Here is a 17,778-nt window from a genome sequence, read left to right on the forward strand (position 1 = left end):
TTGGGTGAATAAAATCATGCACAGTACATCCTAGAACATTCAGACTTTGTAAATCCATACCCAGACGAAAACAAATCTTTGTACAGAATTTATCATATGAATCAGTGAAAACCCATGGACAATTTACGACTGATTAGTTTAATTTGGGTGAGCACAATCATGTACGGTACATCCTAGGAACATTCAGAATAAGGACATATATTAAATGCATATGCCCTGATGACAAAAATCTTTGCCAGGCATTACTAAAAAAACATCGTTTTGCGTATATTAAAATTGTGAAATTGCTAGAGCATTTATTGATTGCATATGGATGGAAATCTAACTACAAAAATCAATATATGATAATCACCTTCAATATATTAATGCCATGCTTTAATAATACTATAGTACTGATCAGCATTTAAATACTCGCTGTATGGAACACAGTGAGAAAGAATATTGATTGTAAAAAGTTTAATTTTAGAACAAAATTTAAGCGATCAATACTAATACTGTACTTAAAAGAAATTTATAATTAATTTTCTGCTTGGTGCAATATTTGATAAAATACAAACTCATGATCAATATATGATAATTTATACTTATCAATAATTTATGCATATAAATTCAAATATTGCTTCAAACGGAATTGAATCGATAAATAATAATTATCAACGGCAATTTGTTTTTATTAAACTTCATCAACATTGTACTAAGTATGAAACGGTACAACGTAACAATACTTTGATAAATGTTTAGTTAGTAATATGATCATGTTTCAGCGACATGTAAAACAAATATTCAATAATAACAGTAAATTAAACTCATGCTACTGTATTGCTACAAAAATTTCCCTATAACTTGTTTTTCGCAATACACAGTACATAAAATAAACAAGAATGAAGAGATTTATACATATCAGCCAACCCGCTGAGGATGGAGAATGGTTTCTCCGAAAATATTACGGAAATTATTTTAGTGTCAGTGTCGTAGAACAGTATTAAACCTTAATTTAATAAAATAAATAATTTTTTTTTTTAAATTTATGGTACAAAGAATCGGTTTGCAAATACTGTACTTACTCGAGAGTGATAAAATTAGTTGGACTAGTCTATATTTCTAACAAAACATTTCAATCAACTAAAGCCAAAGTATAATCATCTCTTGGGTTCATTCTACATACTGTTCATACATTCACCATTAGATAGACTTCTAATGATACGGTGACAGTATCTAGGCATAAAGGGTGAACTTGCATCTCTTCATGTATGATGACATGAGACAGAAAGAGTAACATATGGTAGACCGCATTCAATGATGTCCATCTGACAATCCTCTCTGCCTTCTTTTCCACGCTCAATTTTACTGTATACCGTACCATACCAACATTTGCATCCAATACATTAAATAAAGGCCAATTTACACAGACGAGCAGACTAAACAGTAATAAAAATATAGAATCTATGTTATTCCTTATGACTATTTACACACAACGTGGAGTGGACGGGCGGTTTCCACTCGGGATAGATACAGATTCTACGTGGGACAAGCTACACGGTTTTCCGCTTACCGTTACCTTTTGTCTGTGTAAATTGGCCTTAATATTGTACTGTATATATAACAATACAACCAGACACCTTGATTTTTTTTAACTATTGGAGCTGTACATTTATTAAACATACACTATTGATTTAAACATTTAATACACATAATGTTCGGTTCAAGAAAATGTTATTTGTTTCTGTACAGTGCATACTTAGATAGAAGTATACAGTTACTAAACGTGTTTCGCATAAAACAGCAAAAAAGTTAATACAGAAACTACAGTTTTGCAAATAAACATTGTAGTCAAGTTATTTAATAAAAACCAAAATATTTGTTGAATAAATAAATTGCGAAAGCAATATCTAAAAACAGCTGTAATTCTTGTACAAGCAAACAACAACTCTATTTTGTGAAAGTTAACTAAAAATACTTAATATTGATTCTTTCTCCCAACATTAATTTTGTCAGAATTCATATAATAACAATCAGTATTATGTATGGAACGATTCCTTATTAGGCAGATGTTTCTGATTATACATTTTGATCGATACGCAACCTATCATAAATATTAAAAGAGATAATTAACTTGGCATTTTGTTCGTGTTAGTGATCGTCTTCGAACCATATTATTAATCCATCCAGAATACATCTATCTGATCAATATATGTGTTTCATTGCGTTATCTCGCTAATATTAAATCATAATCCGGCAAGTAATTTATCATTAGACTGAGCTTTTTGTTTTAAATACAGTATAATATAGAGATTAGTGATAAACGTAACTCATCCATAGCTCAATCAAAATAATGGAAACAAGAGATAATTTACTGTTTGATAAATCAGATTTTATATACAAAGGGTAAAGACATTTATTGAAATATACATCCAGTATACAGTACTAATGTTGGATAAATTTTGCCCACCCAGTCATCAGGCTTTCCACACAACTTCGCTACCTGAAAGGGTGTTACTGTTTTTGTATTGCTTTAAGTTTAAGATCTTTTTATAAAGATACGGATACAGATTCCTTTTTTTATCCAATATATTACAGTGCTAGTCATATCTTGGCTTGCCTTAAATAAATGTACAGGTGTAAAGGAAATGAACCATCTAACAAATCTTTTGTTATAATTTTGTATCCTAGCCGGGTAAAACGAGTACTTGTAACGGTCCGTCTGCGCATCCACCGTCCTCATCTTTCCGATTCTAACGATAACGCAGAGGATAATGTCGCCGCGGATAATGTCGCCATGAATGTTTTTTCCTCCAACCCTGTTCTTCTTACCTAGCATATTAATGTATACTCTGAATATTGGTTTGGCAATATGTACAGTATTAAAATAGAATATTTACTGTACAGTAGTTATTAACTTTGAAAAACTTATAACAGCTCATGATTTTTTTTTTCTTGTAGAAAGAGTTAGATTCTACTGCTACTGAGCTGGCCAGCCGACAAGACGAGAGTGATTCATCGCGTAAACGCCTCGTTGAACAGAGCAGAGAATTTAAGAAAAATACACCAGAAGTAAGAAGCATTGCGTTTTATTTTAATTTTATATAGACAAATTATCAAAAGAGTCTATTTCGTACCCAGCTTACCTGGATAAACCAACAATAGCCCTTTCTCCTCGAAGAGCGCTATAACTCAAAATTTTCATTGAACACCCCTATCCACAAATGATATTGCTGTTATTTTAAAGTTCTTTTAATGGGATATGGCTAATACAGAACTCTGTAAATCATTAACCAAATAAAAATATTTTAACAATGATAATTGTTTAAAAAGTGAGACAATAACATCATGTAGTTCCTAACTAATGTAAAGAAGGAAGTTAAGGTACAGTGAAGTTAAGAATATGTGTTGGTTGTTGTAATTATTCCAGAACATGGTTGTAGTGCAACAGATCCGATGCAACCAACCGTAACGATAAATTGTTAAACTTTACCTGCTTCCTTTTTTATAAATTACGTTGCAAATCTTAGTGTTTATTCACCGTGCAAACCTTTACATAATATTATATATTTCTTGTTTTGAATATATCTATTTAATCCCCATATGAAAATGTCAAACGGACAGAACTAATGAAAGGATTGAAAAAGATGTATGCGCTTGGGAGAACATTAATAGAATATCATAGTCTGTTGCTTTTCAACACTTTCTTTAAACAATAATATAATTGATTAGGGCATAACGGACAAAACTGTACTATGATTAATGAATCCAAGTTGACGAAAATCTTACACATACAACAGTTATAGTATTAGTAGATAAAGTAGTAGTACAATATTATCATTTTAAGAATGTTAATAAGATTTTTACGAAAAGGACAACACATCTTGTTCAGCAAAATTATAGAAAAAGAAAAGTAAGCAGTGAAAATAAGGAGATACAGATATTTGTAAAAACGCGAAAATTTAGGGGCGCGAAAAAAATTAGCTATACAGTTGCGAAAATAAAAGATCACGAAACAGTTAAAATATTTTTTAAAACGCGAAAATTTAAGGCCACGGAAAAAAAATCTGCTTATTTGTGAGCAAGTTGCCTTGCATTGCAAACACTGGTGTACAGTTTTTGATTTCCTAATTCATTGATAAGTAAGTTTTAGACGTAAATTTAGTCCCTGAAACTGTTGAACCATTGTAGTTGGCTGACCAATGTATTAATTTTTAGCAGTGAATTTAGTTTGTAAACCCTTTATTGTACTATTTAAAGGATATTAGTTATTTCCTTGTTTGATTAAAATTTGTAAGTGGAATAATTATTCACTGAAGAAGTAATTTACACATTGTGGAATTATGCTTTGATTGTCACTGTGTTGGTGGAAATGATGCTAAAGTAATTGTACATGGAACTGATGATGTTGGTATTGTTACATAGAATGTCTGCTAGCAAAAATGAATTGACAGAATGTATTATGTAACACATCAATCAATTCCTGTCATTTGATTGGACGATTGTGGGTCACATGGCATGCAATAGTACTCACTATTAAACGATCGTTTAATTATAGTATCATCATTTGAATCATCCAGGCTCTACAACAAAATGATGGAGATCCTGAGATGATCTGATACCGGTGTCTTTTGTGTGTGTGTGTGTGTGTGTGTTTGCCCTTTTTATTTAAACTATTTTTTTCTTATGTGATGCAATTGATTTTGTAAGTATGGAGGTATGTTTCCGAAATAGAAGTGGAATGAATGAATATTGACACCAGTCATTGGTTGATTTTACCTATCCAATCATTGCACTACAGTACTGTATGTCAGAAGAATGCGTATAAAAATTGAACATGAATATTACATTACTTTATATGGAGATACTACATTGTTGAAATATAACTATATATTTTAACTTGTTTAAATCATACCTCCATGTTCAGATATGAATTTTGTTTAAAAACTTTTACCTTTAAAAACTAAAAGTACAGATAAAAGGTACTGTAGAATCCATGGGACAGCTAACTGAAAGAGAGTCTTCAGATAATTTAATAGTTGCTAATATGATTGCTACAAAAACAACAATTTAAAAGATTTGAACCTAGCATTTTATAATAATAAACCAAGCGCTTTACTAATGTGTCATAATTGTACAATAATTGTGATTGTTGTTTTGATACAGGAAGTACGTAAGGCTGTTGCATCATTACTTAAAAGTTTTCAAGGTGAAGTTGACGCACTTTCAAAAAGGAGTAAAGCAGCAGAGGGCGCTTTTCTATCAGTTTACAAGAAACTTATTGACGTTCCAGGTAAGAATTTAAGTTGCAATTTATTTAAAATGTTGTACTGGTCATCATCACAAATTTTGACCATATCCTTCATCTTAACTTGTAATTTAAAGTAATCATTTTATATTTTATTTATAATTGTACTTTCTGACCCATCCTGTGGCAATGACCCACTGTTGATCTTATTTGAAATAAAATACAAATATTAATTTCTTCACAATTTTTCCCAGATCCTGTATCTGTGTTAGAGCACGCTCAAGCTCTCCAAAAGAAATCACAGAAAGCGCAAGACCTTGAAATAGAAAATCAGAAGCTTAGGGAGACTTTAGAGGAGTATAATCATGAATTTGCAGAGGTTAAAAACCAAGGTAATAACACTGTGTGCCATACCTAGCTATACAAAGTCATCTGTTCAAATCCTGGTATTGCCAGAAGAAAGTTTAATTTCACACTCAGACCCCTGAGACTATACCTGGTCAGTACTTTTTCTGGACTGGGAATAGATTAAGAGAACATTCTTTCTTTGTTTACAGAAGTAACAATAAAAAACTTAAAGGAAAAACTTAAAGAATATGAGGGTAAAATTGAAGCTACAGCTCAGACAAGAGCTAATGAGAAGGAGAAAGAATTACAACGAGGGTTTGCTGATAAGGAAAGGTAATGATTAGTAAGGGAATTGTTAATAGTAAATGAAACAATAAACAGGCATGGAATACATGTTTTACAACAGGTTTGTATATATAGTAATATACTACGTAGGAAAACAGTAATTGAACAACACAATATGAATTGTGAATTTAATTTGAATTATTCTACTGTAATATAATATTGTAAGCTGAATTTCGTCATTAAAAAATATTAACAAAATTTGCAGATTATGAATATTCAAAGAAACATTGTTTCAAAACCTGTTAGTGGCGGTAATTATTGCTGTTGGTTTTGATTAAATAAAATAAAATTAATTTAAAACAATTATATTAAATACATTTAAATTTTAAAAAATTAGAGAAATCTAAATTATTATCTTAAGCTCTGTCTACACTATCAAACTTTATGTGACAAAAAAATGTGATGTGCTCATATATGGACACGATGATGTCATATCACCTATACCATATTAGAACATATCGCTACCATATTTGGGCACATCACATTCATTTTTGTCAAACTAGTTTGTAGATAATATACGTAAAATAGCATAAGATAGAGCACGCACATATTAATTTATAGGGTGGGTCTCGTCAATCATCGAGTATTTCTCAATCCATATTTTTAGTCATTAACTGGTGCAATATTATAGTACAGATTATATATATGTAACATAATGATGTTATATCACTCCCATATTTAAGCATATCACTACCATATTTACGCACATCACACTTGTTTTAACAAGTTAAATAGTGTAGACAGAGCTTAAGATATGAAATAGGAGAATATGAATTACTATTAAAAATAAATATCATATTATTTAGTTGATTTATATTTCTGTTAAATTTCATTGCATTTCAACAGACAACTTCAAGAGACCCAGATGACAGTAGCAGTGAAATTAGGCGAAGCTGAGGTAAAGGTTTCCACGCTTCAAGCAGGTTAGTCGATTTTATATACACCCTCCCCCTGCCAGAAACAATAAATCAGACTTAATTACCAAATATGGCATGTATTTGATGGTACAATGAGATTTATGATTTGTTGGGGTGAGATAATGGGTTCATTTGTATAGAATGTATTTAATTTTAAACATATACTTTTCTTAATCGAGAAATTGCAATTTATCTGTTTAGGAATGTTGCTAGATTAAGTTAAGATTCCTGTTGCGCAATAATTTCTTTCAGTGTACACTCTTATTATTAATATTTGTATTCTATTTTCACAGCGCTGGATAACGCCCTGTCTGAACTATTTGACGTCAAGTCCAAGTTTGACGAGAAGACGGCCGCCAAGTAAGTTATTGAAAGACTATTCAATTAATGATAATCTTTTCAACAGGATCTTAGCATGGGTTTTTCTGGTTTTTAATGAACATAACGGTCGTAATTGATTCCCTATTGGAACGTTGTCAATAGTATTTTATGTAAGATTTGAATTGAACAGGTGAATTGTCATTCTGCGTCATTGATCACTAAAGCTCTGTCGACACTATCAAACTTTATGTGACAACAAAAATGTGATGTGCCCATATATGGACATGATAATGTCATATAACACTACCAATTTGGTCATATCACTACCATATTTGGACACATCACACTTTTTTTGTCAAGCTAGTTTGATAGTGTAGACAGAGCTTAAGCCATATTTTATTTCTGAAAGCAAACTTATTGTATGGTTTATTTATTTTGCTTGCTTTCCATTCTATAAGAGATAACACTAAAAGAATCCAGTGTAATTACCAATATGTATCGTTACTGGTATTAAGTAAAAACTTTATCTAGATGGAAGCTCCAAGTTAAGATATGGTTAATTTTAGAATTCAACCGTAGTGGAGCTGTAGCTTGGTGGGTAACATGCTTGCCTTCAAATCCCAAGCTCCAGGGTTCAATCATGACCCAGTGCCAGGGTTGTAACTAGGTCAGGATTGGAACTCGCGACTCTTTCAACTCCACTCCCTCAAATGAGACTTAGTTGATAAGCATGATAAATTATAAAATAGTTTATCCATCCATGTAATTGGCGAGTTGTTCACTGTGCTTATTCTAATATTAATCTAGTATCAATAAAAAAATTGTTTTTGGATTTGTTACGTTAAATTCTTTGTCAGAAAAACAGTAAATTTTATTTTTTAGGTCGGATGAGATGGAGATAGTGATGACGGATTTGGAACGCTCAAATCAAAAGGTTGCGGAGACGGAGAAGGAGATTGAGTCGTTAAAGAGACAACTCATGTCAGCCAATCAGTCACTACAGCTCGCTGATCAGATGCAGAAAGCGCCAAATGTTGTAAGTGACCCAAATCTATTTTTAATCGATGGTTACTCAATTTTGGTTTTGACTTTTGAGTTTATTGATAAGTCATACTTATAAGGTATTTATGGATAAACATTTATATTTAATAATTTAAAAGGTAGTCTTGAAAATGTAAAACTCAGATCTTTATTTACTTTATTTAAATCCATTATATTTCTACTAAATATCAGTTATATGGCACAAAACACAATTAATTTTCTTAAGAACTGTTTCTTGAATAATGAAAAGAGATATTATACTGAAATACTGACAAGCTTTGTTTGTCCAGTATCATAATAAAATAACAATAACAATTCTTTTTCAAGATTGGCAAATATTATTACGATAAAAAACAGATATATATATATATAAATATAAACAAAAAAATTAGAATATACACACATTATTGCTCAAAAACTTAAGTTTATATATTATAATACAGTTTTTATAGAAATATTTTAATTTTAAAGCTTCAAGAATGCGTTGAATTGTTTTAGAAAATTAGGCACAGTTAACAATATAAATCAATTTTATAAAATTAACCAGAAAATTGTAAGTGTATATATTGAACAATTAAAAACTTAAAATAAATGAAGTGACATCTGTTCATAGATTATTTCCATTTTCTTTTGTCCAATTTCTGACTTAATTCTCTACTAAATTAGTGAGAAATAAATGGCATTTCATGTGGGTTAATTCATGGTAATATTATCACCTCTGTCGCAACAGACATTAAAATAATGACTCACTGATTTTACCTATTATAAATATGCCTATTTATAAGGCCATCAATCGTGCTATTTAACAGGCTACCGTATTTGAAGTCTGATCAAATTTGAGCTCATTTAGTTATTACTAAGCATTTCTGAATTATTAAAACATGTAAGCGGTTCGTTTCTCGGTATCATTGTAATCAATTATTTGTAACTAACCTGTATTGATAATGTATAGGTCAAAGGTCGTCAATTAATAGTTGTACAGTATGCTGTGTTAATGTGCCTTTAGCAGTGTGTAGATTATGTGTTTTAATACATCCTGTATGTGTTGACTTTTTCAGGAGCAAGCTATTGATGTGTTGACCAGGTCTAGTCTTGAGATAGAATTAGCAGCTAAGGAAAAAGAGGTAAGTAATAGTGGAGCTGTAGTTTGGTGGTTAACATGCTTGCCTTCCAATCCCAATGTCCCGGGTTCAATCCTGACCCAGTGCCTGGGTTGTAACTCACTTTTTTCATTTGAGACTTAAGCTCTGTCTACACTACCAAACTTTATGTGACAAATAAGTATGATGTGCCCAAATATAGTTGTGATATGACATCATCATGTCCATATATGGGCACATCACATTTTTTTGTCAAACTAATTTTATAGTGTAGACATAGCTTTAGGTTATAAGGATGGTATTGTTTATCCATGCTGGTAATTGGCGAGGTACTTGCTGTTGAATGTTTATGAAATTAATAAGAAAAAAATATAATAATAATAGTTTAAAAATTCAAATATTACTCTTTATTATATGTATAACCCCAGCTGTTATAAATCATGTCAATCAATGTTATAAAATTAAAATTATAAAAACTATAAAAAATAATTATATTTCTATATACAAAAAAACTTGTTATTCATTATTAGTGTTGTGTGCATCCTCATTGAAAACTAATCCTATAAATTAAATAAAAGTATTGATACTGTACATTACAATCTCATTAGGGGGTAAATGGATTATTATTAGTAATCTAAGGTTAAAGGTCATCCAGATTAAGACGATTAATTACTGTATTGTATGGCAGTGACAATATTAACAGATTTATATACTTTATAAATAAATTCAGTTTGTAACGTTGCGATGTAATTATTCTGTAATTTTCAATATGTTCACATTAGTAACCCACATCGATGTCATACTGCAGGTACTGCAGGTACTGCAGGTGTAACTGATTCATTAAAATAATTAGTTCTTCTAATATATTATATTCTTTTTTTATTTGTCTTTTTAAATATCAAATATACAGTCCTTGAATATTATTAATTAATATTATTATAAAATATCAATAATTATTAAATGAATGCGGGTACGTTTATTGTAAATACATAATATAAAAAAACGCTTAAAAAAGAACGACGTTTCGACTCCATCATTTGACAGGATGTAAGACAATAGGTCTTTTGTTATTTAAACTTTGACCCTTGGCTTGTGATATTTAATTAGTTGTTGTTGTTTTAAATTTTATTCATTGGACTTGATAATGACCCCATGATGGAGTCGAAACGTCGTTCTTTTTTAAGCGTTATTTTTATATTATGTAATTATTAAATGCCTAGAAAAATTGATGCAATATGCTATTATTTTAAACACAAAGCACATATTATCTTTGATAAAAGTTGGAACCCACTAAAAGCCTTAAAAGTGTATGTTTGACGTATGCAGCACCAGTTGAGGTTTTTCTTCTTTGTGTTTGGTACAACGTGTTTTTTATTTAGTTTTTTTTCTTTTGATATAATGTATGCGGTGAATAAAGGTGGCTTAAAAAAAAATAATAGGTAATTAATTTATTTTTATTTGTTATATCTATCAGATATCTCAGTTGGTAGAAGATGTTCACAGACTACAAGCAGCGAACGCTAAGCTACGTGAGCAAAGTACGAGTCAGATCAGCAAACTAGAAGAACAACTCACTGCAAGCACTTCAGCTTTCAAAAAACTAGTATGTACAATATTGATATCTAGGGCTAGAGATGCTAGACTGTTATGAATGGCTGGGCTTACAATATGTCGTACCATATTTATTACAATTACACTAGGGAATGGTCTGTCCCTTCAAATATAAGTGTGTGTTTCTTACTTGAATCTTACTTGAATCTTCGGGCTCATGATTAAGGCAAATGCCTTTTAAACGCCCTCCATTTCTTCTGTATGTAACTAGAATTGGTAGCAAAATTTATCTCCCATTGCTCTCTCTTTGTTTAGGTGGTCCTTGAATGCATTAATGTTTTCTGCTTGTACTGTAGTGTGGTATAGATTGTTCCATGTGTTGACGATTCTACTTGAAAAGGAGTGGCTTCTGATTTTCAGTCGGGCTCTTGGCTTTCTTAATTTGAATTGATGGCCCCTTGTTCTACTGTCCTCTCTAAAATCAAAAAAGGTTTCGGCTTCAATATCATCCAAGCCCATGATAATTTTAAACACTTGTATAATGTCCGCTCTCCTTCTTCTGTAATTCAGTGTAGGTAATCCAAGCTCTTTTAATCTCTGTTTATCAGTTATCTTGTTAGAATTAACCTCACTAATGGCCTAATTGTATAATTATTTGATTGATGGAATATATTGTTTAATTTATAGTCTAATAATATAACATGAAATTGGTAGATAGTCTTAGTAGAGCAAACATCTAACCACTTAGTCTTGTTTTATTTAATAAGTACTTGAAAAATATGATTTAAGTTCTATATTCATTGAATTTATAGGAAGATAGACTCCAATCACAAAGTGACTATGAAGAAATGAAGCGTGAACTTAACGTCATTAAAGCGACCGAGTTTAACTCGTCGAACGGTGTAGACCAAGAAGGCACATCGAACAAGACCTTGGAAATGCTTCTGCTAGAGAAAAACCGTGCTCTCCAGTCAGAAAATACTACCTTGAAAGTTGCTAACCATGAGATTAATGGTGAGTTTTAATTACTCTATAAACTTTATATTATATAGCCACTACATTTTGGACTGCCATATTTGCCCACCAGGGCATATAAGTGAGTCACCAAAAATCAGTTTTCTTAATCAAAATGTAGGATTATTGGTGTTTTCTACAACTTTTTCAAAGAATTTAACTCAATTCCGATAATAGAATCGTCATTATTGGTACTTTATCTATGCTTTATTATTGTACATTATACATAAACTTCTCATTTTTCTACAAAAACAACCTGAAATTATTGTTTATTTTCTTTTCATTAGATCAAAAATATCATATGCATTATTAATATGTATAAAAATTATATATATTTGACATCAATTCCTATAATGTATACATTGTCTATGCGCTTTTATCTGTATTTTTACCACCCACTTAATAGTAAGTCAGGTATAAAGTGCATTTTGTTTATAAAAATTTATTTACATAACCGTTAAAAATTGTCTTGTGAGCGTCTGTGTTTGAAAAAAAAGTGAATTGTGTAATTGGCATTCTGAACGAAATTTCTAGAAGAGAATTGACAAAATGCATTTTGTACCTCTCTTACAGGTAATGGGGGGTTCGCACACGCCCAAGCATTCGCATCGATGGTCGGCCACCAGGTGGCAGCAGCATATAAACACAAAGGAATGCAATCGCCACAGAACTCGCAAATCATCCAACCGATTATTGTTATTCCACCGACGTTCAATCCAATGTCTCCCACACCGCAGTCATCTGCACATCACTTCCATCCGTCACTGATACAGCAGCGTCCATTACTATCGAACAATGTCACGGCGCCAGTGAAGCCGATGTTTAAGACGTCTCCGAGCAGTAAGGAAAGTAGTTCACCTCGTAGTACGCCAAACGAATCGCCGGCCACTCCATCCAGTACAATTGCATTGAATCACGAACCAATTGATACCATTGAAATTGCCCGCAAGGTTAAAGACTTTTTGTTGCGTAACGGAATCGGACAACGCGTCTACGGTGAATACTTTCTCGGACTGAGTCAAGGCTCTGTTAGCGATATTTTGTCGCGGCCGAAACCATGGGATAAATTGACTTTAAAAGGAAGAGAACCCTATATCAAAATGCTTCACTTCCTTACTGATCCGCAAGGAAAAACGAAACTGAAGATGATCAATGCACATCGTAAAGGTAAGAACACTTTTTAATTTCATTTTATTCATTTGACTGGAACAAATAGATAAAAGAGTGCCCATATATGAACATAATGATGTCATATCGCTACCATATTTGGGCACATCACCCTTTTTTTTTCGAACTAGTTTGATAGTGTAGACAGAGCTTTAGAAAATCAGCAATTCCAATTAAATATTATTAAGTTTGTAAAAAAAAAGTAACATAATAAATACTAAATTGTTGATTTTGTAGCTCATTCAAATTAATACTACTTTACTCATAACTAATAATAACATTTCTTTTGTTATCTTTGCGGTATAAAATCTTATGAATGATTTGATGTTTGTTGTTTAGGAAGAGAAGCTTCCCCACAGTATTTACCACCAACTCAATTGCCAACTTATACTAGTGGTTCTACAGAAGAAGCAGTCAGCAATATATTGGCACTAGCTAGGCAAGAAATTGATGCACAGAAGAACCAAGAAATGGCTATCAAATCCGAAGTATCTGCAAACGGTGCTAGATGTGCAGACATACGCGCTCGGGAAGCTCTTTTACAGTGTGCAGAATTAGCGCATCAGCAGATTTTAGAAACCCCTGGTAAATCACAAAATAATGATCCTAATATGAGCCCTCAGAATTCCATATCTGGTGACGGAGAAGGTGAGAGCAGCTCTGGTGAGGACAGCAGAGGAATGATGCGAGTCTGGAGAAGACATCTGCTGCAACCTCTGACGACGGAACAGTTCCGACAGAGTCAGAACCTTGATACTGTTGATCTCTGTCAAGAGGTGAAAGACATCTTATTCAGAAGCGGCATTTCCCAGAAGGTTTTTGGTGAGCTTGTGTTAGGTCTGTCTCAAGGAAGTGTTAGCGATCTGCTAAGTAGACCAAAGGAGTGGGGGCGCTTGACACCGAGGGGTCGAGAGCCTTATATTCGCATGAAGCTATGGTTAGTAGAGGAAAATAACATACAGAAGTTGAAAGAAGTCTCAGCTAAAAGTGGTAAGTTTTGTTATTGTTACAAATCATTATAAATCAATAAAACTTATTTACACTTAATTATTTATTATAATTATACTCAAGAAGCATTTAAATATGAACAATATAAAAACTGCATACACATTACATACAATAAGAATTAAAACTCAAAATATTGATACTGAGCATATCAACATATAAAGAGCGTAACCCTAAACAGCATACACTGACAATCAAGGGCTCTCATATCAACATTTAAAGAGCGTATAGCTATAGAAACGTATTTACCATGTTCGATCAATGTTTTGGGAATTTACCTAATAACACAACATAAAACCTAATACAGGACATACAACTAACGTTAAAACTGAAAATATAATATTATTAAATTATTATTTTTGAACCTTGTGTTTTCTTCAGGTTTGGATGATGATGAACCATCATTACCATCACCAACACGGTCCAGCACACCACGCCAACTCAGCCCACCAATTCGAGCCACACCACCTTTACACCCACCACCATCAGACTCACCTATAGATCTACAGACCAACCCAAGCTCTCAGCCATCAACACCAAATACAGAAACGGAACTCTATGACATGTTCTCCCCCGAACCGCTCCCAGATCTTCCACCCGTCCGAGATAAAGCTGCAACCATCGAGTACTTAGATACATACGAATTATCGCGGCAGGTGAAAACGGTTTTGGGCATGCACAACGTAGGTCAGAGAGCATTCGGTGAAGCGGTCCTAGGCCTGACTCAAGGCTCTGTCAGTGACTTACTGTCTAAGCCTAAGATGTGGTTGAAACTGAGTATGAAAGGTCGTGAACCTTACATAAGAATGCACATGTGGTTGAATGACCCTAATGGAATCGACATAGTCAAAAACTATAAACCAAAACGTAGACGTAAGTATACACTCTCTTAAAAATTGTTTGACTTGAGGAGAAGAAATTTTAATAATGCTCACAGTGTTTTAGAAATCCTCAGGGGTATAATTAATACAAATACTAGTTAATAATATTGATTTATTGATTTAAAGAAGTTTTAAAACACTCAACGTTTTCTAATGTGCACAGAAAGACTGGCATATATTTGCTTTTAATACTGGTTTTTCTTTTATTAATCTTTCTGGTTCTTGTAGCTAGAATGTTTGATATTACTGTTAATACAAATTATTAGTTCATAATAAAAAAAAACAATAATTTTTAAAAATAATTTTAAATAATTCTTGATTTCTTCTGCCACCAGCAAAGCGAATGTTAATAATGCCAAATAGTAACAGTCCATTGTCAAAGCGGCCACGTATCCTCTTATCGCCAGAAGAGAAAGCAACACTGTTAGAGGTCTACCATCAAGATCCGTATCCGTCCAGCGAAGCGATGGCTCGCATTGCACAATCCACAAATCTTTCCATATCTACCGTCACAAATTGGTTCCACAATCATCGATCCCGTCTCAAACGAGGTTCTGCGATGGAAGACGTGGAAGTCGGAAATTACATGGAGACTCTGGTACGAGCTGGAGCTTTTGTAGAAGGGTCTAACTCGCGGAATGGTTCTGTAGCCGACGATGACGTATCGGTTCCCGATTCTCCCCTACCAACGATGGTAGGGAAGAATCATCAAAATCAATTGGTCATTTATCCGATGGACAGTAACGAAAAAGCTGTGATGCTAGAAGACATCAACCGCCAACAAAGTTTGAACTCCTCATCAAACGACGAAGAAGACAATAACGAACCAAAAGACTTTTCTATGAGCACAATTGAAAAACTGAAAATCAAACAAGAAAAAGCTGATAACAGTACAGTTACCGATACAAGCGCAAAATCACCAGAAACAGGGGTTTCAGAAAAGGATGATGCTTTATCGTCACAGGGTGATTGGGAGTTTTAAACCTGCTAAAAATCTGATGCCAAGTCTATTTTCAAGGGTCTATTTTATTATGTAAAATAATTCATTAATGTAATTTTTATCCTGTATCATGTAATTATGTATATTATAAGTGTTGTATTGTGTTTTTACTTTATTAATGATGTTCTCAAAACATGAATAAGTATTTTATACAGATACTTGTGGCTGTTGTTGATGATACCACTTGCTGTAGTGGTGCATCAAAACAATGGACATTTTTAGGTTTGTGTTTAAATCGTTGTATGTTATACTGTTGTTCAGTTATTATGTCAATCAATTGCCACCAATATTAGAATAGACTAAGATTATAACCAATTTTTAGCTAGTAAATGTTTAAGTTATCAAAAGTTAATAATCATATATAATCCTATTACTATTATTTTTATATTATTTATGTTTTTAATACTTAATTATGTACAGTATCATAGTTGTCATCCTTTTACTTAATCATTTTTATATCATTTTTATACTAATAAATTAACCTAAGCCTACTTCATTGCCCTTGTGCTAAATATAGATTTTATATAAATCTAAGCTGCTATCAAAACCCTTGATATTTATAAATTGAATCAACTCCCATCGTGCAATTGAGTTGTTGAATTATACCTTCTCCCATGGAGGAAAATATAAATTTTCTCCATGCTTTTCCCAAACAGAAATTATTTTATTGGACTATTTAATGCACCTATTTATTAAAAATTGTTGACCTTTTAACCAACGAAACATAGATAATCTATTACCAAAGACATTGATTGATAAAACTAAAGAAATATAATAATATGGTAAACTAGTATAGGAAGATGGTGCTCGTCAAATATGATATGAAAAACATTTAAGTTAAACACTCATTCATGATACTTTAATCATAATATTATTTAAATAAGAAAAACAAAAAAGACATTGTGTGGTTTTTTCATAAAAATGAACCAATTATTATAAAATGATTCAAATAAACAGATTAATTTAAATTTAAAATTGTTATCAGCCAAAAAATATTTTTAACTTATTTCCACGTCAACTCATATCGGCCGTTCAAAGTTTTTAAAAATGGTAACAAAACTTGATCCCTAACAAACCTGTTATTATAGGCTTTGTATTAATTAAATCCTAAACCTTGATATATTTACCTAGGAGAATTTAAATTATTTTTGTTATCAATATACTGTGTGAATTCACCTTTTTGTCATGAAATGTTAGTACAGTATCTCTTTCAATGGCCATATCATTACTTTTTCATTCATTAATTTAATTTTACATTTTTAGTTTAAAATTTACTACTAATATTTTAAAATTGATTTTCTATTTGTAAAGTTTGTATTTGTTAATGTTTAGATTATATTACTTGCCAAGAAAACATGAACCACATAATGGTCATGATGTTCTCCCTGTGTTCTTATATGGTCATTAGATGACCATACATGGTCATTCAATGCCCATACATGGTCTACTTAGTAATATTCATATCATGTATGAATAATTTAATTTAAATACATTTTAATCTTTCTTTATTTATGTTAAGTTTGTTATGCAAAATGGGTGCCAACGTAAATAACATTATAATATTATTTTATTACGATGCTGTATGTAACATTAATGTTTGTTTCACTGAAATGTTGGTTCTAGGTGCAGGTAGGGTTTAAGGGTTGGATGTCTTTCAATAGGCTTCAATATTTGTAAGCCTTTTAAACCAACTGAATTACAGATAATATAGTAGACTGTGTCAAAAGACTAAAAGAATATTTGTCTAAAGCTCTGTCTACACTATCAAACTTTATGTGACAAACAAATGTGATGTGCCCATATATGAATATGATGATGTCATCACTACCATATTTGGGCATATCACTACCAAATTTGGGCA

At 32.0% G+C, this 17,778-nt stretch overlaps 1 protein-coding gene across 3 annotated transcripts in view; it reads left to right on the forward strand.

Moving 5' to 3' along the window:
* LOC140045433 (protein CASP-like) overlaps positions 1-17,778 on the forward strand; it is a 29,841-nt gene that overhangs the window by 5,384 nt on the left and 6,679 nt on the right. For 2 of the 3 annotated variants that reach the window (XM_072090324.1, XM_072090325.1), the window contains exons 2-11: positions 2,941-3,051; positions 5,146-5,272; positions 5,482-5,619; positions 5,785-5,908; positions 6,767-6,843; positions 7,131-7,197; positions 8,041-8,194; positions 9,258-9,323; positions 10,774-10,902; positions 11,663-11,864. In XM_072090324.1, coding sequence (XP_071946425.1) covers positions 2,941-3,051; positions 5,146-5,272; positions 5,482-5,619; positions 5,785-5,908; positions 6,767-6,843; positions 7,131-7,197; positions 8,041-8,194; positions 9,258-9,323; positions 10,774-10,902; positions 11,663-11,864 — 1,195 coding nt within the window. Of the gene's footprint in view, positions 1-2,940; positions 3,052-5,145; positions 5,273-5,481; positions 5,620-5,784; positions 5,909-6,766; positions 6,844-7,130; positions 7,198-8,040; positions 8,195-9,257; positions 9,324-10,773; positions 10,903-11,662; positions 11,865-12,437; positions 13,032-13,370; positions 14,022-14,417; positions 14,910-15,252; positions 16,225-17,778 lie in introns of those variants that run through there. The other variant, XM_072090323.1, reaches the window with a different exon arrangement.

This window comes from Antedon mediterranea, chromosome 3 (genome assembly GCF_964355755.1).
Source record: "Antedon mediterranea chromosome 3, ecAntMedi1.1, whole genome shotgun sequence".
NCBI lineage: Eukaryota > Metazoa > Echinodermata > Crinoidea > Comatulida > Antedonidae > Antedon > Antedon mediterranea.